This window comes from Phyllostomus hastatus, unplaced genomic scaffold (genome assembly GCF_019186645.2).
Source record: "Phyllostomus hastatus isolate PE091 unplaced genomic scaffold, TTU_PhHast_1.1 phas_scaffold_1224, whole genome shotgun sequence".
Taxonomy (NCBI): Eukaryota; Metazoa; Chordata; class Mammalia; order Chiroptera; family Phyllostomidae; genus Phyllostomus; species Phyllostomus hastatus.
In genome coordinates, this window is record NW_025334008.1 from 94,407 (window position 1) to 114,582 (window position 20,176).

At 55.1% G+C, this 20,176-nt stretch overlaps 2 protein-coding genes across 5 annotated transcripts in view; one reads left to right on the forward strand and one right to left on the reverse strand.

The window, feature by feature from the left end:
- Nucleotides 1-801, reverse strand: part of LIG1 (DNA ligase 1) — a 29,174-nt gene extending 28,373 nt beyond the window's left edge. Inside the window, exon 1 of the mRNA XM_045856295.1 lies at nt 556-801. The gene's annotated coding sequence lies outside the window, so the exon portion shown is untranslated. The remainder of the gene's footprint in view (nt 1-555) is intronic.
- On the forward strand, nt 656-18,619 carry ZSWIM9 (zinc finger SWIM-type containing 9). Of its 4 annotated transcripts, none has more exons than XM_045856294.1 (4): nt 656-780; nt 2,211-2,495; nt 7,804-8,116; nt 16,022-18,619. In XM_045856294.1, the coding sequence occupies exons 2-4, from the start codon at nt 2,221-2,223 to the stop codon at nt 18,209-18,211; spliced, it is 2,778 nt and encodes a 925-aa protein (XP_045712250.1). In that variant the 5' UTR covers nt 656-780; nt 2,211-2,220; the 3' UTR covers nt 18,212-18,619. The 4 variants fall into 4 exon arrangements, with proteins under 4 accessions (XP_045712250.1, XP_045712247.1, XP_045712249.1 ...); XM_045856291.1 differs by lacking the exon at nt 656-780 and adding an exon at nt 999-1,170; XM_045856293.1 differs by lacking the exon at nt 656-780 and adding an exon at nt 999-1,166.
- The last annotated feature ends 1,557 nt before the right edge of the window (nt 18,620-20,176 follow it).

Here is a 20,176-nt window from a genome sequence, read left to right on the forward strand (position 1 = left end):
CCTGTTTTCACATGCTAGCTCCCCTTTCCAAATGTTCCTCTCCTGTCCCCACCAAGTGCCTCCCCCTTACCCATCAGACTTCCCCCTCACCTAAGAACATCAAGACCACTCTCTCTTCCCTCTCCATGCTCCTCTGGCCTTCCCTCTACCCATTCTTGGGCAACCCCAAGCCCAGACCTCTCAGCTACCCTTTCCTTGGCCCCACCCCCGCAAACCTCCTTATGGCTCCACCCCCTCCCAGACCAGGGCTTCCTTCTTGCTGACCAGCCTTCAGAGACTTTCCCCTGGCTCCGCCCCCTAACCAGGTACACACAAGCCCAGGCTACTCCCTATCCGGGAGGTTCCCCATCTTCTAGAAGGCCTTGGCCTGGATCCGGACCTTACCACTGACCTCACCACTGACCTCCCCCTGGCCCCACCTCCATTCAGCTATGCCCAACCCTTAAAGCTGACCCCGCCTCTCCTTCCCCTTTTCCCGGGCCCTGCGCACCGCCTTCCAGATGGCCCTGTCCCACCACGCCTCTCATGAAACCCTCTTCGTTCAGCTGTGTCTACCTTCTACCCGGCCCTCTCCGGCGGATGCGTTCCCGGACGCCTCAACGTCCTTCACGCCCACTCCGCCGAAGTCGACAGACCCGGCAAAGCCGTGGACCTCGGGCGTGCGACACGCGAGCAGTCCTTCAGTCCCGCTCGGGCGGTCCCACTTATCTGGCGTCGGCCCCGCACTCCGCTGTCTGAGGTGTCCACCAGGAACTCCGGGACGCTCTACAGCTCTCCCAAGTTCGCGCCACGGAATTCGCGCGCAGACTTCGGCAGCCGGGGGCGGGGCCGAGCCGAGGGGCGGGGCCCGGGGGTTGTCAGCGCCGCCGCCGCTCGGCGGACGCAGTGAATTGTAGTTTCCAGGGCGGGGGGCTGCTAGGAAGAGGGGGTGAGGTGGAACGAGCCCTCCCGCAGAGCACGCTGGGAAAAGGCCCGCGCCCTCTTTTGCTCTGGACGGGTGGATGTAGTTGCAGGTGGCCCGAGTGACTGACAGGGAAAAAGGGGCATTCGGGGAAAACCGCTGCGCGAGGCACGGCGGGAAGAGAGGCGGGAGGCGGCGCGGGGCATCCCGGGAGCAAGGGCCTCGGCGCGGGGCATTGTGGGAGGTGGACACCGCCTCGGGGCGGGTAGGTGAGTGGGGAGGGGCGGGAAGGGTGCACATCTGGGGGAGGGAAGAGGCGCAACTGCGTGGGACGGCGGGAGGGAAGGGACCGCTGCGGGCGGAGCTGGGAAGGTTTGCGAGAGTGAGCTGGGAGGGGCTGCACGGATGTCGGGGAGCACAGCTGGATGCGGGGAGCATCTGGAATGGGGCCATGTCTTGAACGATTACGCACCTCTGGAGGATGATACCTGTAGGTGGAAGGAGGGGACCACAGCTGGACTGGGGGAGCGCGCCTGAGCAGGAAGGGGACACAGAAGAATATTAGTGACACTTCTGAGAATTGGCCACAAGTGAATGGGGTACACATCTGTAGGGAAAGTATAATACTAGATGTGGGGAGTACCTCTGGATATGGAAGCATTTCTAGGGAGCAGAGGCCACAGCTGGATGTGGCAGCTCATAGGTGCTACACCTGGGGAAGGGGCAGCAGCTGCATATCGGAAACACATCCAGGGAGCAGGGAGCCACAGGTGTATGGAGAATAGGATTGGGGGTGAAGGGCCCATGACCGAGTGTGGGAGCATGTCTGGAGATGGAGCATCTTTGAGGGGGGCGCGGCTGTACGGCCCCTTGGAGGGGAGGGTTCCATATAAATGGGGGCACTAGAGGTTACTGCCACGAGTAGGAGACACATCTGGAGGGAGAGGAAGTTTTAGCTGGAAGTTGGGAGCACATTTCGGGAAGTGCCCACAACTGAGCTCTAGAGTCCTATTGTGGGAACGGAACCCCAGCTGTACCTCGGGGTCACATCTGTGGAGGAGCAAACCAGAATTGGAATTAGGGGTCAGGATGGCAGGCTGCAACTGTCCCTGGAATAATGCAGGTGGGAGGAGGCCAAAGGTGGGGTGGAGGCTCATATCTAGAGATTAATGGAGGTGCATCCTGCCCCGGGGGCTGCTTGGAGAAAGATGCCAGCACCAAAGAGGCAGGTCAAAAATGGAGGGAGTGGGCACCTCAGGTGGCAATGGCTCTGTGGTCTTAGGTACTTGTCCTCCCCCCTCTCACTCAGATGCCCCAGGATGGAGCCCCCACCTGGCATGGCGGTAGGGCCGGAGGAGCAGGAGGAGCAGGAGCTGCTGGAGCGGGCCTTCTTCTCGTGGGCTGAGTTCAGCCGCTTCTTCGACACGTGGTGCCAACAGCGCCTGGCGCTCTTCTTCGTCCAGAGCTCCATGCACCTGACACGCTGCCACTGGGCCAGGTTGCCCCCGCTGTACACGCTCATTGACGTGCTCAAGTACAGCTACGTGCGGCTGGTGTGCAAGGACGTGCGTGCTCCCAGCCGGCCTGCCATAGGGTGAGTGAGCTGAGCCACCACCCTGCTGGGTGCTAGAGGGAAAAAGAAAGCAAGGGGCAGGGGGAGGCACAGCGCCCCCCACCCCGGGATTGGGAGAGTAGAGATGCCAACTGAAACAGCTAATGATACCTTGCAGAGAGGCTGAGAGTCAAGGAGGGAAGCTTACCGAGAGTGAGTGGCAGAGACAGGGAATGGGAGGGACAGTCACACACAGAGACAAGGTAGGCTCCACTTAGAGATGTTGTGACAGAGACCCACCGAGAGGCAGAGTGACACCCAAGAGACAGAAGAAGAAAAAAAGACTCAGAAATTCCAGAAACATGGAGGCTCGCAGCCAGAGACACCACCCAGAGCCAGAGAAAAACAGGTGAAAGGCGGGTTTTGTGCCCATACTAAGAGATCAGAGACAGAGCTGCAGAGAACACCATAGGACAAAGAGAGACACACCCATCCATCCATTCAGTAAACACAGGTCCCGTTCCCAGGCTGGGGGCTAGGGATATTTCACTGGGGAGAGGGGGGAGGCGGTTGTTTGAGCAAGACAGGAATACCCTGCCCTTCTAGAACTTTCACTCTGAGCAGGAAGAGTGATATTACATGCACAAGCATATATATGTAATCCCCTCCAACTATAACGCTGCAGCAGGGGCAAGTAAGAAACTTGAGAGAGCAAAGAAAAATGCCCAGGTGGCAAAGGGTAGTTCAGTGGTCCCCAGTTTTAAACTGGGAACATTGCACATAGGATGTTAGCTTCTAGTTTCCACTGAAACAGGAAGAGACTGAGCCCACTTTCCTTTGCAGCAGCCCAGTCAGACAAGGCTTTGGCGCTCAGGTTTGCCTCAGACCCCACCACTCTCTGCTGCCTCATACTCAGCATGGCCACTTTCTTGTTTTGCCTGCCTGGCCCTCATAGGTTCAAGTTCAAGACTTGTGGTTTTGGAGAGCCATGGACAAGAGTAGAGTACCTGAGAACCCAGACCCTGCCTTTCGGCTATGTGAGACAGGCTCTACCATTTCCTGGGCGGGCATTTTGGGCAACAGACATCTCATACCCGAGCCTCGGTTTGCTCATCTGTGAAATGCGGTTATCACTGTACCCACCTCATGGGGCTGCTGGGAGGTTCCCATGAGACCATGCACAGGAAAACCGGGCGGCTGGGTAAATGACAGCTGGTACAGGAATCGAGAGCACAGCCTTCTGGGTACAGACCATGGCTCTGCTGCTGATTAACTGGTGACATTGAGTGTGCATGTGACGTCACCTTTCCTGGGCCTCAGTTTCCTCAACTGGAAAATGAGAGATTACTAGTACTGATCTCATAGGGTTTGTGAGGATTAAATGAGATAATATGGGCAAACAATTCAGAAGAGTACCCGACACAGCATGAGCACCCTCTAACAGCAATTTTCACTCATAGTTACTTAAACCTGGATTGTGAGATCACTGTCCTCAGTAATTTATTCACCGCTTCTGGAAACAGAGACTCCGATATCTGGAAGCAGGACAGCATCAAACACACCTTGTCACACAGAAATCTAGAACATTGGAACTCACAAGGAGCTTACGCTCAATCTAGAATCTCTCTTTGTTAACAAAATCTAATTCAGAATGACACTGAGCACCTACTCTGGGCATGCTCCTTGCTAGGCATTTTGAACCCAGCGCTGGTCTCTGCCCTTGAGGAGCTCAGAACTAATGGAGGAGACAAAGACAAAAACTAAAAGGCAATAGTGATCCACAGTAGTGAGAGACAGGTTGAAGAAGAAGAGGAGTATAAAAGAGAGTGGTCAGCTCCACTAGAGAGCTTATAGGTGGTTGTGGAAGGCTTCCTAGAAGAGGTGACCAGGAATCTTGAAATTTTTATTTATTTCTCTATGTATATGCAGTATTTTATTTAACAACCATGTGACACATACTCTGTGCAGGCATGTCTCAAGGGCTCTACAAATATCAGAGGGAGCCAGGGATGGGGGTCCGGGGTAGGGGAGTGGCAAGCTGTGGAGGGGGCTTGACCTGGTGACTCAGTGGACAGTGGGATGGTGCCTGGATGGGGAGCCCAGAAATGGGAGTGGTGGACGAGCCGCCTCCAGGGTGACTTGGGGCCATCACTTCTGAGCCCTTCTACCCCCACGCTGCTCAGGGCCTCTGCTGTGTCACAGCCTGGGGACAGCCCATGCACAGGCCGAGGGCAGAGGCTGGAGAAAATTAGTGTAAGAGTTGTGGCTGGAATGGTGTCAAGGCCCAGGCCTACAGGGTTGTGTCCATGGGCTGGGGCTTTATCCTGGGGGCCCTGGAGGGCCCCAGGAGGGCTGTGAGCAGGGTCACTGCTGGGTGTAAGGAGATCCTTTTGTGGCTGCATGGGGGACAGACTGGAGGAGAGAGATGGCAGACCAGGGAGGAGGGCGGAGGCTCGGGCTAGGGGCCAGAGGACACACAGAAAGGCTTCCTTTCAGCTCCTCCTTTCCCCTTTGCCAGAGGGTGCACAGTGACCTCTCCGATCCCCACCCCCATCCCTGTCTCCCTCTCCCCTGGGCCTCTCTCGAAGGCGCTCTCCTCCCCAGCACAGGATTGGCCCCATCTTCGCCAGCTTTTGAAAACACAAAGATCTCGAGAAGCTGAAAGACCTGGAAGAAATGGGCAAGTGATGTATAAAGCAAATCAAAGCGGTGGCACTATTAGAAGAAAAAAAGATATTTTGAAAACAGTGGCTACTTTTAATTTACTGTTTATGGTGCACCAGCTTCTTTTCTAACGTCTTGACATAATTTAATCCTCTGACTTAATCCTTTCAACAAGCCTCTGAGGGTGGTATTATCATTATTAGCTCCAATTTCCAGATGAGAAAACTGAGGCACAGAGGATGAAACACTTTCCCGGCATAACACAGCTGCTAAGGGGGAAAACCAGGATTTGGACCTGCAGTGTTTAATCACAAAGCCCATGCTCTCTCGTCCCCCCATTTCTCTCCTTCCTTCCCTTCCTCTCCCCCTCATCTTTATTTCAATCGTGGATTCTCAATACAAGAGTTGAATGTGTGGGCACCCTAAAGATTTTTGGGTTCTAGGTGCTATGGTGTTTGTTCACTCATGGAAGAGGTTCGTTTTGAGCGCCTACTGTGTACAGGGTGAATGTATTTTAGATGCTGGGGCTTCAGCGGGGGAGCTCCCCATTCAGGGGGGAGCATGTGTTACTCATGGGCATTGATCAAATCATCATCCCAACTGGTGATGAAATCTGCCCTAGCCTGGGGAGGTTAAGGAAGACTTCCTGGAGGAGGTGGCACTGACTGAATCGTGAAGGACGAGTAAGAGTTCATTAGGTCCAAAGAGCAGAGGAGGATGTTTCCTGAGGAAGGGAAGAATTTGCAATAGGTTGGTGGCAGTGGGAAGGCGGGGAAGTGGATGGTTTGGAGAGCGTAGAAGACAGGATGGGCAGGACTTGGTGATGGGTGAGGGGCAGGCCTCAGTGCTTGTGTCACACAGTGGGATTCAGCCATTCGCTCATCACATATTTACTCAGCACCTCCCAGCGGCCAGGGGCTGTTCTGGGCGCTCAGTAAAGGAAACAGGGAAGCCCCGCCCACGTAGAGTTCACAGTTGTGGGGTCCGCGGGATTACTCTCCCAGCCAGGTGGAGAGAAATTGCAAAACAGCGGCAGCAGCGCACTGCAGTCACTATAGATGACCGTGAGGTCCTGGAACTCCAGAGGGGACGTGCTAGTCTCTGCAAGATGGACAGCTTCACAGAAGAGATCCTTTAAAACGTGTAACACAGGTTCAGAAAAGTGCACCACCACACCCATGCAGCTTAGGGAGTCTTCCCCACGTAGAAGGCACAGGCAGCCAGCCCCGGGGGAACAGGAGACAGGACGTCGCGCCCAGGGCCAGGAAGCCACCTCAGGCCCCCCAGAGGGTTAGCCACCCCAGGCCAGCCGCTGTCCATCTGTCGCCAGCAGCAGTCAGCTTGCTTGTTGTCAAACTTCCTGTAAACGAGAACCACCACATAGTGGGTCCTTTTTTGTGACCTCTCACACAGTAGGTTTGTGAGATGCATCCCCATTGTTGGAGGTAGTAACGGTTGGTTCATTCTTGTTGGTTAGTTTTGCATTTTAGGAGTATATTACAACTTATTTTTCTACTGTGTTGTTGTATCTTTGGGTTGTTTCAAGTATGTAGCTGATACAAACTGCTGCTGTGAACATTCTAGTACAGTCTTTTTATTTTATTTTATTTATTTCTTCTTAGAGAGAGGGGAAAGGAAGGAGAGAGGGAGAGAAACATCAATGTGCAAGAGATACATTAATCAGTTGCCTCTCACATGCCCCCCAACTGGGGACCTGGCCCACAACCCAGGCATGTACCCTGACTGGGAATTGAACCTGTGACCTTTCCATTCACACGCCAGCACTCAATTCACTGAACCACACCAGCCAGGGCTCTAGTACAGCCTGTCACTGCCCATCCTCAGACGTCTGTCTTGAGTGAAATTGCCGTTCAGAGGGAGGCAGATGACCAGCATTAGTCAGTACCGCAGGGCAGTTTCCCAGAAGCGGTGGTACCATCTCAGCCTCCACTGACGATGTGAGAGAACTCCAGTCGTTCCGCATCCTCATCGACACTCGCTGTGCTCCGTGTCCTGTGTGATCACAGTGGCAATGTGTGGGGCCATATTTGTATGGGGTTTAAATTTGTATTTCCTCGTCCACTTTGAGCACCTTTTTGTGTATACAAAGTTTTGCAACATAGGAAGCCAACCTCCATTGTTTACAGATGCATAAAAAGATGGGTGGGAATGCCAGCCACCCAGGAGGGTCGGGATTGTCTCTGGGGACAGAGGGAGGAAGGGGACCTGGTAGGGGCAGTTCACAATGGGCCCGAACTTCCAATGTTGTTACTGCTAAATCAGAAGCAGAAACAGGACTATCTGAAATGTTTTATGTTCTTGAAATTGTGTGAGGTAACTATAATAAAATGTTCATTCACTTTCGATAGCTCCGGGGCTGTGGGTACAGAATTCAGCACATGCATAGGGCCCGCCCCCTTGCAGACACGTTTGAAGCACCTTCCACAGAGCAGCTCTCTTAATCCTCACAACTATGGGAAAGTGACAGTGAGAATAACCTCTCTTTTAACAAATGGGGAAACTGAGGCAGGCCTGAATTGACTTGCCCAAGGTCAGGCACCTGGCATATCCCCAAGGCCCTCTGCTCTTCTCCATGCTGGAAATCACTCTTAGTTTTTAAAAAGAGTAACCAGAAGCCGAGGGCAGCGGGGTGGCATGATGGCGACGGTGGTCGTTCCTCCCGCAGGCACCACGAGGCCGGCTGCCCTGCCTTCATCATCGTCAAGCTGAGCCCACTGCGGGACCGCCTGGTGGTGACGGAGTGCCAGCTGACACACTCGCACCCAGCCTGCCCGATCGAGTTCGCCTACTACTTCCGCCCGGGGCGCCTGCTGGCCAACACCTGCCTGCCAGTGCGCACCACCAACAAGATCTCCAAGCAGTTCCTGGCGCCAGCCGATGTGCACCGCCTGCTCTCCTACTGCAAGGACAGGGACCACAGCGTCATCGATGCCCTGCGCGTGCTCGAGGGGCTCTTCCACACCGACCCTGAGGCCAAGGTGGGGTCTCCAGAGAGGCAGGCTGGGGCGGGTCATTCATTCATTCATCCATCCATCCATCCTCCCACTCATCCATTCACTCCTTCCAGTCATTCCTCCCTGCCTTCATTCAACACGTTCTTGCTGAGGCGTTGGGGATGATGCAGTGGTGAAAAGACACACCTGCACTCAGAGACCTCGCCTCTAGTGCACGGCTGCCCAGTACTACTTCCAGCCTTGTGGGAAAAGGTCTGAGGTTCCGCACTGCCTGGCAGAGGAGTTCCCGGCTGCAGTTGGCTATTGAGGCCTTGAAATGTGGCCAGTAGGATGGAGGAACTGGATTTTAAATTTCATTTCACTGTAACTAACTGAAATCTCAATAGCCACTGATGGCTTGGGCCATCTTGCACAGGTAACTGCTGGAAGCAGCGTGCAGTTCCAGTGAGAAAAGCCAGCAATAGGCAGGCATATCCAGCCAAATACAGTGTAATGTCAGCAGGGCTGGGCACTAGGAAGAAGAGGATTTGAAGTAGTGGGGGGCATTTTTTTTTATTTTAAACAGAACTACATGTGTAGGGAATGCACAAATGATAGGACACTGTTCGATGCATGTTCACAAGGTGAAAGCACCCTGTATGCAGCACCCAGATCCAGCATGAGATGGGAGACTGCTACATTCCATCTTGAGGAGTGGGACAGTTAGTTGACTCCCATCCTGTCTGCAGAGGGAAGCAAGTTCTAGGCAACAGGACCAGCCAATGCAAAGGCTCAGAGGCAGGAGCAAGCTTCGAATGCTGGAGGGACAGTGAGAATGCTGCTCCCCTACAAGGCATCTTTCTGCTGCTTCCGTCCAACTTCAGGGCTGGGGTGGGCACGAGGGAAGAAGGAAGGAAGGAGAGAAGGAAAGTAAAGCAAGTGGCTTACTCCCCCTGGCCTTGTTTTTCTTCACACATGAGGGCAGTCCCAGCTCGGGGTAAAGATGAGGAAGGAGCCTGAGCTGGAGCTGGGGAGAGTGGTCCAGACCGATTCCAGAGGTGTCACCAGAACCATAAGGCCACCATAGCTGTGGCATCTGGCTACAGGAAGACAGGGGACCATCCAGCATAAGAACACTTATCTGTCACCAAGGGCTGTTAAGGCTTCTGCCCTCGAGCACCACATCAGGTCAGGTCACTCTCACTCACACTTTGTGGGCTGAAGCAAGTTCACATGACCCAGCCTAACTGCAAGAGGGCAGGCAGGGTCAGCCCTGCCCAGGACCTGGGACAGCAGAGCCGGGATTACTTGGCAAGTGACACTTGCAGGCTTACAGAGTGTGGTTTTGCCAACAGTCTCCCTGAGCCCTGTCTGCACCTGGCCACCTTGCTCCTGCTCTGCTGTCACACAGGCTTCTGGCAGCTCCCAAACGACACGTCCTCTGTGCAGACAGCCACTCTTCACATCACACCAGCCAATTCCAGGCAATACAGTAAGAGCCAGAGATTTGGTTTTATTTATGTCGCTATATGCTGAGAGCTTTAAATACATGCTAGCTCGGCCGTTTCCTGGCCATGGGGCATCCAATAAGTTGCAAAAAAAAAAAAAAAGTTAAAAAACTTCTCTGGACCTCAGTCTGTTCATCTGTGGAGTGGGGCCAGGAATAGATACTACTCCACAGGATAGTTCGGGCTGTGTAAGGATCGAGTGTGTGTGCGTGTAATTTTTTTCTTCGGGGTAGTCTGGGCAACAGGACCGCGCTGATCCTGATCACGTGGTGCGGAAGGCAGCCGGGCGCTGGCGTACAGGAAGAGGTGTGGATGGAAGGTGGTAGGTTGTGCGGTCTCTGCCCGTCACACCTGTGGAACCGGCCTTCACTGTCCGGTTCACCCCAGTGCTGCTGATCTGTGCATCTGAGAAGACACCCGCTCCTCCTTGGGCCGCTCTGTCTGCGCATGTGTGCCCCGTGCGTGTGTTTCAAGCCAAAAGCCTCCGCGTCCGGCCTGTGTGTTCACTTCCGCGAAGGCAGCGGGGATGCACTGTCGGGAGCGTGGACCTTGGGCACAGCTGCCTGGGTTCAAATCCCGTCTCTGCTGCTTACTGCCTATGTCACCTTGGGCAAGCAGCTGAGTCTCTCTGTGCATCAATTTCCCCATCTGACAAGCGGGGATGGTAACAGCAGTGCCTGTTGTACAAGGCAATTATGAGGATTGAAAGAGGTAATGCCTCGGACCTGTGCCTCATGCTGAGAAATGGCTTCACGTGGGGTGTTCACGCTCCTCAGTGTGTTATGTACCTGAGATCGTCGCGTGGGTATTTTGTCATCTGTGTTTTGCAGGCTGTCTCTTCCCACTCTGAGGGCCAGGGTGCCCCTGCTCAGGGATGCACCGGCACTGGGCACCTCGTATTTGCTCAGTAAATGTGTGGTAGATAAATTCATTCATTTGTGTATCCTCCACCTTCATCAAATACATCCACCCTCCCCCACAACTCCTTCCTTTCTCCCCAACCATTCTCAGTGACTTGGTCCCCAGCCCCACTACTTGTTAGGTCCGTGACCTTGGGTGGTCCCTTCTCTGCTGTGGCCGGCTCCCTCAGACCACCCTCGAGTGCAGAGAGGCCTCCCAGATCTCAGCAAAGCCATCACGCTCATGGCCACTGTGGGGTATGGTGAAAAGACATAAAAGTCAGCAGGGGGAAGGGGCACGTGGGGCAGGGTCCGCGAGAGAGCAGGCACCAGCTTTCATTGCCCTCCCAGTGCGGCTGTGTGGGCAGAGCTTAGTCCTCCCAGCAATGCAGTGTGAGGACGCAGGTGGAGTGCCCCTCAAGGAGGCCGCCTGAGCCTTGGTGTCCAGGGCTTTTGCTGGGACCGGACACAGACACAGCAGCCTGTCTGCGTGGCTGACCCTGGTCTCCAGCCCCTCCAGAGGTCAAGGAGATCTTGCCTGTCCCAAGACCCCAGCATTAGTCCCACTGTTGGCAGAGACTACCAGATAAACAAAGGCAGTCTCATCAGGCAGCACATTTCAAGGGCTGATCTCCCCGGAGCTGGGCAAGAGCCAAGCCTTTCTCTGGGAAGTGCAGGGGTCGGACAACCCGGACCCACTGGAATCCCTGGAGATTCTCAGCCGCAGTCTGCACATGCACGGTGTGAGAAAAGTGATGGCCCCCTCTGGGCAGCGCCCCTCACTCAGCCAGAAGGCCGCACGCCGCCCTCAGGTCCCTCGGCATTTCCCTTTAGCACGCCCGCCTTGCTCAGGTAGCAGTGACAACAGCTGACACTCAGCAAACAGGGACCTCTTGTCAGGCCCCCCACACGCTCCATGTGGATGACTCCTCACAGCGACTTTACAAAGTTGAGGCCAGCATGATCCCCACCTGTGCAGGTGGGGACAGCTGAGGCACAGAGCAATCAGAAACTTCCCCCAAGTCCCACAGCCAGGGTGCAAATTCACACAGCTAGGACGCAGAGGAACCTGGGTCCGGGGTGCAGAAACTCTGGAGGACCCAGTCATTGGGCCTCACAGCCTCGCCGCCGCAGTTAATGCTGGCTGGGCTCTGGCTCGTGGACACCGGGCCAGCCCAACGGGGCAGGACGTGGGCCTGCCTCGGTCTCTGCTCTCTCCTCCTCTAGGACCACCAGAGCATCGGTGCACAGTCGGTGCTCAGTAAGTGCTGTTTAATGAACAAATAGCTGTTCAAAAAAAAAAAAAATTTAAACAGCTCCTCTGCCCTCTTTAGAAAAAAAACCCAGAATCAGAAATCTAAGTTTTCCCATTAAAAATGGAAGTGAGCTTCTAATTAGCTGAGTGCCAGCCTGGCCCGGGCAAGCCTGAAGACAAGTATGTTTTGTGTGATTGCTTTTCCCTCTTATTCCTGACTCCCAAGGAGCAAAAGAAAAGAACTTACCTAGTACAACAGAAGTATGTAAGTTCTTTTTAACCCATTATAACTATTGCGACTCTAAGGTACAATCGACGTACAATGTGATATTAGTCCCAGGTGTACAACACGAGTCAGCACTTGCGCATGCTGTGGAATGATTGACACAGTAAGTCTAGCAAATGTCCAACTACCTTCATCTTTGCATGAGTTTCTGGACCAGACACAGAAGGTTCTGTGATGATGGAAACATTCTAGATCAGGGACATCTGGATGTTCGAGGAGCCACGCTGGCTTCGTGTGGCTCCTGAGCACTTGGAATCTGACTAGTATGGCTGAGGGATTGACTTTTCTATGTATTTTAAAATCTTAATTCAATTTGCTACATGTGGCCAGTGACTACCATCCTGGACAGAGTGGCTCTAGATAGAAACTTCTGCTGAGATTAACTGATTAATTAATTAATTTAATCCTCACCTGAGGACATGTTTATTGATTTTAGAAAAGGGAAGGGAGTGAAAGAAACATCCATGTCAGAGAGAAATGTCGATCAGTTGCCTCTCGTATGTGCCCTGACTGGGAATTGAACCTGCAACCTTTTGGTTCATGGGATGATGCCCAACCAACTGAGCCACACCAGCCCAGGCTGACAGCAATTAAATCATAAACTAATATAAAAGTGAATGACAGTTGAAAAATTGTAGTGGTGTTGTAAGTAAGTCAGTGGCAAGCTTATGAGGGGGGATCCCCCCAAAACTCAGAATTATCTTCTGGAGGGCGGGCCCCCACCATGGGCATCAGTGCACCAGCTGGCATTGTTGTGAGAGGCCGAGTTTGGCTTCAGTGCATTCTTTTTAAGACTCTTTCCACATGTTTGCCCATTTTATGATGGCTGATTCATGAGCGCACCTGCCCACACTGCGCAGAGTGTTCAGCAGTCTTTGACCAAAAGTGGCATGACCCCATGCCCACCCTCCCTATTCATCCGATCTCATCCCAAGCAACTTTTCTTTGTTTCCTTGGATGAAAAAAGCCCTCAAAGGGAAGCATTTTGCTGATGTGAAAGAGATGAAACAAAAAATGGCAGAAGCACTAAAGGCATCAAAATCAAAGAGTTCAAAAACTGTTCTGAGCAGTGGAAAGACATCTCCACAGGTATATTGCATCAATTAGAGAGTACTTTGAAGGTGACTGAAGTTTAAACATGTGAGAATAAACACCCCATTTTTTTTTAATTCCAGGGGGGTTTGGGTCCCCCCTCGTACCTGGCTTTTTCATAAAATGTGTTGCATTCCAATACTATTTAAGATGCTGAGCATATTATTCTAGGGTTAGGAAAGCAATCACCTTGTTCTCTTTGGATTCTACTAGACTTTTTTTCTTGTGAGTTTATTTTTTTTCCCCTGGAAAGTACTTTTTAACTGGTCTGGTAGAAGGAGATTGGGTTATGGCAGCACGGTCCAGAGAGATGTGCGTTTAGGCTGTCCTGGCCCCGTGGCTGTGGGTCAGCTCCGACAGGGACTGGCAGAAGGAGCCCTGACTGCCTGCCTGGAAGAGGGGGCCTTCACTCATTGCTGCTAATCCCCCTGCTCCATGAAGAGGCTTTTGTGCAGTAATAATGAGGCCAGGGTGATGGAGGCCAGGGCAGGTGAGAGGGACAGAAGGCAAGGTCCCACAGCCTGATCACCCAGCCTCAGCACAGTGTGAACTCCAGATTTGACGGCACGTGTGACTCGAAGTCCTAGGAAAGGCTTATCAGCCAGGGAAGGGGTCATCTGATTGGAGTTTTGAAAATGCCCCGCTGGTCCCTGTGTGGGGAATGGACAAAGGGGTTTGGGTGGAGACAGGCAGCCCGGTAAGGAGGTGAGAGATGGTGGTGGCCGTGGGGGTGGGGAAAGCAGGCCGATTCTGGACTCATTATGAAGGTCGCTTCAGGGACTGTGGGGTGGATTGCATGAGGGGGTGGAGAAAGAGGGACTCCAGGAACCAGCCCTGATGTCAGGGCCTGAGCTCTGGAGTGAGTGGTGGAGCCATTGGCAGATATGGGGCTGGGCAAGAAGGGGCAGGGTGGGGGAGCAAGAGGCAAGCGTGGCTTTGAACTGCTGGTCTCAAGGGACCATGTTGCTGCAGAGGCGGTTAAGTAGGTAGGTCTGGAGCCTGGAGCTGCAGAACTGGAGGTGTCAGCTTCAAGGGGGTGACGGCTGTGTGGCTGCATGAGACCACTCTGGCAGAGACTGGAGAAGGGACAGGGGAGAGCGTGGGGTCAGGCACGGTGGCAGGGCAGCATTTAGAGGTGGGGCAGGGGAGGAGGAGGGCAAGCAAAGGAGCCTGCAGAGGAGATGCCTGGGGGGAAGGAGGAACGCCAGGCGCTTTCAGGGTGACAGAGGCCAAGAGAGACCTGTGTTCCTGAAAGGAGACAGGGCCACCGTCCTCAATGCTGTGGAAAGCTTAGGTAAGACAATAATAACAGCTGGGACTTGGTACATGCCAGCCCTCGTTCCCAGCTTTGGACACAAATGGTCCAAAGCCTTCTCACAAAGTCTTCTCACGTTAGTCTTCCGACGCCCCTCTTCAATGGGCATTATTATCTCCATTTTACAGACAAGGAAACTGAGGCTAAGATGCAAAGGAAGTCACTTGCCCAAGGACTCAGAGCTACTAAGAGGCAAAGCCAGGATTCCAAAGCAGACTGTGTACACTGAACCTCTGCTCCAGAGACGCGGGGCTTGGGTGCCACTGCACTCGCACGTGCCCATGCACGCATGCTCACTCATTCCAGATGCACTGAGCTGCCGCTCTGGGCCAGGGGTCTGAAACACAATGAAACCCTCGCGGGGCTGACACCTTGGGGAGGGCACCCAGGCAGTAAGCAAATGAGCAAGTAAAGGTGTGACATGCTTCAGGGTGGTAAGGGTCATGGCCGAAGGGCTTAGAGAGAGCCGGAGGGTTTGCTTACCTAGGATGGTCTGAGAAGACCATCCCGAGGATGTGGTCTTTGAGCAGAGATGATAATTATACTAATAACGAACACTTCAAGAGCACTTACTATCTGGGTGAGTATTGTTAAATAATAGCATTGTTACTTGTGCCAGACAGCATTCTAAATGCTTTTTAAAAAAGATTTTATTTATTTATTTATTTATTTATTTATTTGAGAGAGGGGAAGGGAGGGAGAGAGGGAGAGACACATCAATGTGTGGTTGCCTCTCGTGCGCCCCCTACTGGGGACCAGGCCCACAGTCCAGGCATGTGCCCTGACCGGGAGTCAGACCAGCAACCCTTTGGTTCCCAGGCCAGCGCTCAATCCAGTGAGCCACAGCAGCCAGGAGCTAAATGCTTTAATTGACTTCATCCTTCCAATCAGAGATACTCTCGTCATCACCATTTTACAAATGAGACGGAGGTCAGGGAAGCTGCCGCAAGCCACGCAGCCGGGAAGTTGGGCCCCAGCATCCCGGTCCCCTCAGTCTGGCTCCAGAGGTTCTGCTGGATCTGGCTCTCCGTGCGCAAGGACATGAGTCTTCAGTTCCCAGAGGGGAAGCTGGGGGACAAGGAGGTTAAGGAGCAAACAGGCACAGAGGCTGAATCACGCGGTTAGAAAGTGGTGGGGTCAGCATCCACGCCTCGGCAGCCTGGCTTCACGGTCTGCGCGCTTTCTCACTGCACCAGTGGCTCTCACTCTGAGGGTTAGTCGCAGTAGCTTGCTGGGCCCCGCCCCCAGAGTTTCTGATTTAGCTGGTCTGGGGTGGGCCTGAGAATAGGTATTTCTTTTAAGATCCCGACAGGTGAGACTGACGCTGCTAGTCCACACCTTGCAAACCACTGCCTTAGATGCCAGATCGCAACCGCAGACAATTAGCTTCGAGCCCACATTTTTAATCATTCCTCTCCACTACCTCCTGCCGGTCAAAATAATAAATGCATGCCCACATGAATGAATGGATTCCCAATTCCCCCAGCCGGGGAAACTGAGGTCGGGGAGCTGGGGGTGGCAGCCCCGGCATACCCTGACCTCCTTCCCTGCCTCCCTGTCTCCTTGTCTCCCTGCCTCCCTGCCCCGACCCGCAGGTGAAGCTCGTGTTCATGGAGAACCAGGCGGTGGTGGAGACGGTGTTTTTCCTGACGTCGCGCACTCGGGCGCTGCTGCGGCGCTTCCCGCGCATGCTCCTAGTGGACCGGCTGCCCGGATTGCAGGGCGCGCTGGACCTGTTGGCGGTGCTGTGCGTGGATGGTGCTGGCCACGCACGCCAGGCCGCCTGCTGCGTGGCGCGCCCGGGGACACCGAGCCTGCTGCGCTTTGCCCTGGCCTCGCTGCTGCAGAGCGCGCCAGACGTCAAGGGCCGCGTGCGCTGCCTGACCGCGGGGCCCGAGGTGACCGCGCAGCTTCCCGCGGTACGCCAGCTGTTGCCAGGAGCGCGCGTGCAGATCTGCCGCGCGCAGGGCCTCGAGACGCTCTTCAGCAAGGCGCAAGAGCTGGGCGGCGCGGGCCGTGAGGACCCCGGCCTGTGGCCGCGCTTGTGTCGTCTTGCCGGTGCCTTGTCACCTGCCGCCTACGCCGAGGCGCTGGCAGAGCTGCGCGCCCACGGCCCAGCCGCCTTCATCGACTACTTTGAGCGTAACTGGGCGTCCCGCCGCGACATGTGGGTGCGCTTTCGTGCATTCGAGGCAGCCCGCGATCTAGACGCGTGTGCCCTGGTACGCGGCCACCGCCGGCGCCTGCTGCGCCGCCTCAGCCCCTCGCGCAGTATGGCACAATGCCTTCGCGATCTGGTGGCAATGCAGTGGGCCGATGCCTCCGGAGAGGTGACCCCCGATGGCCCGGACCGTGAGGGACCTTGGCTGGAGGGCCAACCATGGAAGGCGGCCCAGGTGGAGAACGAGAGGGGAAAGGGCCTGGAGAACGGAGACTGGGGAGGGGCCCCAATTGAAGGAAGTATTTGGAGAGGTGCCCAGTTGGAGGAGTGGGCCAGAGTCCTGGAGACCAGAGGCCGGGGTGGGGCTCCCTTAGAAAGTGAGAAGGGGAGAGGGCTGCAAATCCAATATTGGAGAGGAGTCCACCTGGAGAACCAGAAAGTGAGAGGGCTGGAAGGGAGTGTCTGGAGACGGTCCCAGCTGGAGAAGGAGCGTCTGGCAGGGCCACAGATCAGAGACTGGAGGGGGGCCCAGCTGGAGAGAGAGAGCGACTGGGGCCTGGAAGGGTACGTCTGGAGGCGGACCCACTCGGAGGACCAGGGGCTGAGAAGGTTGGAAGGCTACACCTGGAAGATGGCCCGGCAGGAGGGTGAAAGGCTTCTCGCTCCACAGACCACAGATGGGAGGAGGACCCAGCTCCATCACGATCACGAGAGGGCCAGGATTCTCGAAGGGAGCACCCACAGGGGGGTCCAGGTGCGGGACGAAAAGCTCTCTGACCTGAAAACCAGGCACCAGAAGGGGCCTCAGGGGGGGGCAGAGAAGGGAGGGGAGCTGGAGGTAAGAAACTGGAGGGGGGCCCACTTGCAGAAGCCCCTGGAGTTGGTGCCTGAGAACAGAGACCCAAGGGGGTCCCACTGGGGAGCTGAGAGGAGAGGACCAGAAATTAGAGAAGAGAAAGCTGTGAGATCGGGGGTCAAAAGAAGAAGGGACCTGGGGGAGCTAGTTCTGGTCCAGCTCGGGGACACAAGGGTGACAAGCCTAGAGAATGGAGGGAGAGGGGGGCCTCAGTCTGGGGGCCCCAGGAGCAGAGCAGAGCAAGGAAGGGAGCGTGCGGACCCAGGAGGAAGGTGTGTGGGGTTGGGGAACGGAGTCCTGTGCGGTGCCCCTGTGGGAACTGTGTTTAGGGGTGACCCAGGATGGGCAGTGACAAGAAGAGTGTACCTGGCCACAGGGGACAGCCTGCAGGAAGGACGTGAAGGGGAAGGCCCCAGGGAACCAAAGAGACCTCGCTGCCCTTCAGGAGAGAAGGAGGTGGACTGGGAGCCACTGGCCAAGTTCCGAGCGGCCTGTGGGCCGGAGCTGGCAGAACTGGTGGCCGAGGAGCTGGCCTTTGCCAGGCAGCATGGGACCCGGGGTTTCCACGTGACCGAAGCTGGCTTTGCCCTTAAGGATGGCACCTCAGACTTCTTCCTGGACGGGGCCCTGACGCGCTGCAGCTGCTCCATCCACGCCGCCCGGCGCCTGCCTTGCCGCCACCTCTTCGCAGCGCGCCTCCTCACCGGGGCAGCCTTATTCCATGCCGACCTGCTCAGGGACTGCTGGGGGAGAGCCCCGGAGTCCTGACCCTCAGGCCCCAGCCCGCGCCCCCTTCCACTGTGAGGGCGGGAGGGCATTCTTCTATCCCAAAGATAGCAGGGGTGAGGCCAAGGAGGCCACCCCAGTGCCTCTGGCCACCTCCAGGGTCTCCCGGGGACCTCATCTTGGCAATTTGCCTCTCTGGGTCCGAGGGGAAGTTGTCAGTGGTCTGGAAGGGCCTGGAGCCACAGGTGTGGAAGATTCAGCGGTGGCCAAGGTGGACTCTGAAGGCTTCCTGAGGACATAAGGAAGAGGTCTAGACAGGGTCAGGCCGGGGCAGCAGGAAGAACGGGGCACACGGAGGGAGGGGAGCACAGCAGGCCCTGGGGACAGCCTGGCAGGAGTAGACCAGTCAAGTGCAGGCAGTGCAGCAGCGGGGAGTGGAAAAGCAGGAAAGAAAGTAGGAAGACAGATGGAGGAGAAGGGAGGGGAGGGAAGACAATGAAGAGATGGAAAGGGAGGAGAGAGGGTGAGAGAAGAGGCAGAAAGGGAGAAGGAATGGAATAGGGGAAACAGAGGGAGGCAGGAGAGGAGCCAGGAGCCAGAAGGGAAGAAGGAGGAGAGGGAAGAAGAGGAGGGACAGCAAAGGAGAAGCATGGGAGATGAGGAGAGAAGAGAAACAGCGGGAGTGGTTTTGGTTACGTCTCCAAGGGCTGGAGGCGTGGATCCCCATTGCCTGCGGATTGGTCTTTCCCAGGGGACAGAACAAGAGGGGGTGTGGGGCATCTGGTGGGATGGGCTGGGGGCCCTTCAGTGGCAGAAGGGGACAGTCGGGACCACTGTGCTTCAAGGTCGGAATAAAGCAGTATTATTTTGGTTTCCATGCAGAGTCCTTGACTTCTGCGGGAGGGTCAGAGGCCCAGGTCTGGAGGGAAATTGAGATGGTCCAGCATTCTGTCTTTCTTTCAGTGAGGCCTTCTGGGGCCAGATGGCATGAAGGGGCCCCCAGTGGATCCATCTCCATGGCGGCTCAGGCTTCCTCCTGAGGGACTTGAGCCTCTGCACGCCCAGCACCATCCCTTCCAGCCTCTGCTCAAATGTCACTTTCTCCTGAGGGCCATCCCTGAAGATTTCTTCTCAAAACTCACCCCATTCTTCCTTTTATAAGGATTTTGTGTATTTATAGAGAAAGGGGAAGGGAGGAAGAAAAACACTGATTGCCTCTTGTAGGCACCCTGACCTGGGACCAAACCTACAACCCAGGCATGTGCCCTGACCAGGAATCGAACTGGTGACCTTTCTCTTTGCAGGACGACGCCCAACCCACTGAGCCACACTGCTCAGGGCAAGTCACCCCATTATTTTTCAACATTATTCCTTGCAACACTTAGCATGGCCTGAAATTATACCACGTGGCTCTTTACCAGCTAAGCATTGCCCAAGCTCGCAGAGTATAAAGGCAGACTATCTTCATCAAATCTCAGCTTCATTACTTACTGCCTTTGGGACATTTGGCTGCTTACTCTGCCTCTTACAGTTTGGGCGTAATAACAGTACCTACCTGAGAACAGAGGAAGGAGCACGTGTACCAGGGCTCTAACATGCCACTTCCCCCTATCAACATACCCTTTTGTCCAACGATCTGTGTCCCCCAGTCTTAACAGTCTGCTATCGCCAAAATATAAGCTCTATATTGTTTTCTGTCATCTGTCTCTGCAGGACCTAGGACAGTGCCTAGGTTGACCCGTAAGCACCGGGTTTAGAAGATGAAAGAATACTAATGGCAGACTGGCTAGTTGAGCTAGCGCTTCATCGTGCTTCATCGTTACTATGGTGACAATCGAGCCTGCCAGGAGATTCCCAGCTTCAATAAATAACCTTGCTCCTAACTCCACCCGGCTCACCCATCGGCCACCTGTACCTGAAAACTACAACTCCCAGCAGGCTGAGCGCCGTCAGCGCCTCCCAGCTAGGTCGAGCGCCTGCGCAGTACAATCGGCTGGCCCGGCCCTC

Bases quoted from the DNA above. Each gene is read 5' to 3' on its own strand.
- ZSWIM9 (XM_045856294.1), top strand. From the start codon at position 2,221: ATGGAGCCCCCACCTGGCATGGCGGTAGGGCCGGAGGAGCAGGAGGAG. The intron at 2,496-7,803 runs GTGAGTGAGCTG...TTCCTCCCGCAG, and splicing joins CCCAGCCGGCCTGCCATAGG to GCACCACGAGGCCGGCTGCC. The intron at 8,117-16,021 runs GTGGGGTCTCCA...CCCGACCCGCAG, and splicing joins ACACCGACCCTGAGGCCAAG to GTGAAGCTCGTGTTCATGGA.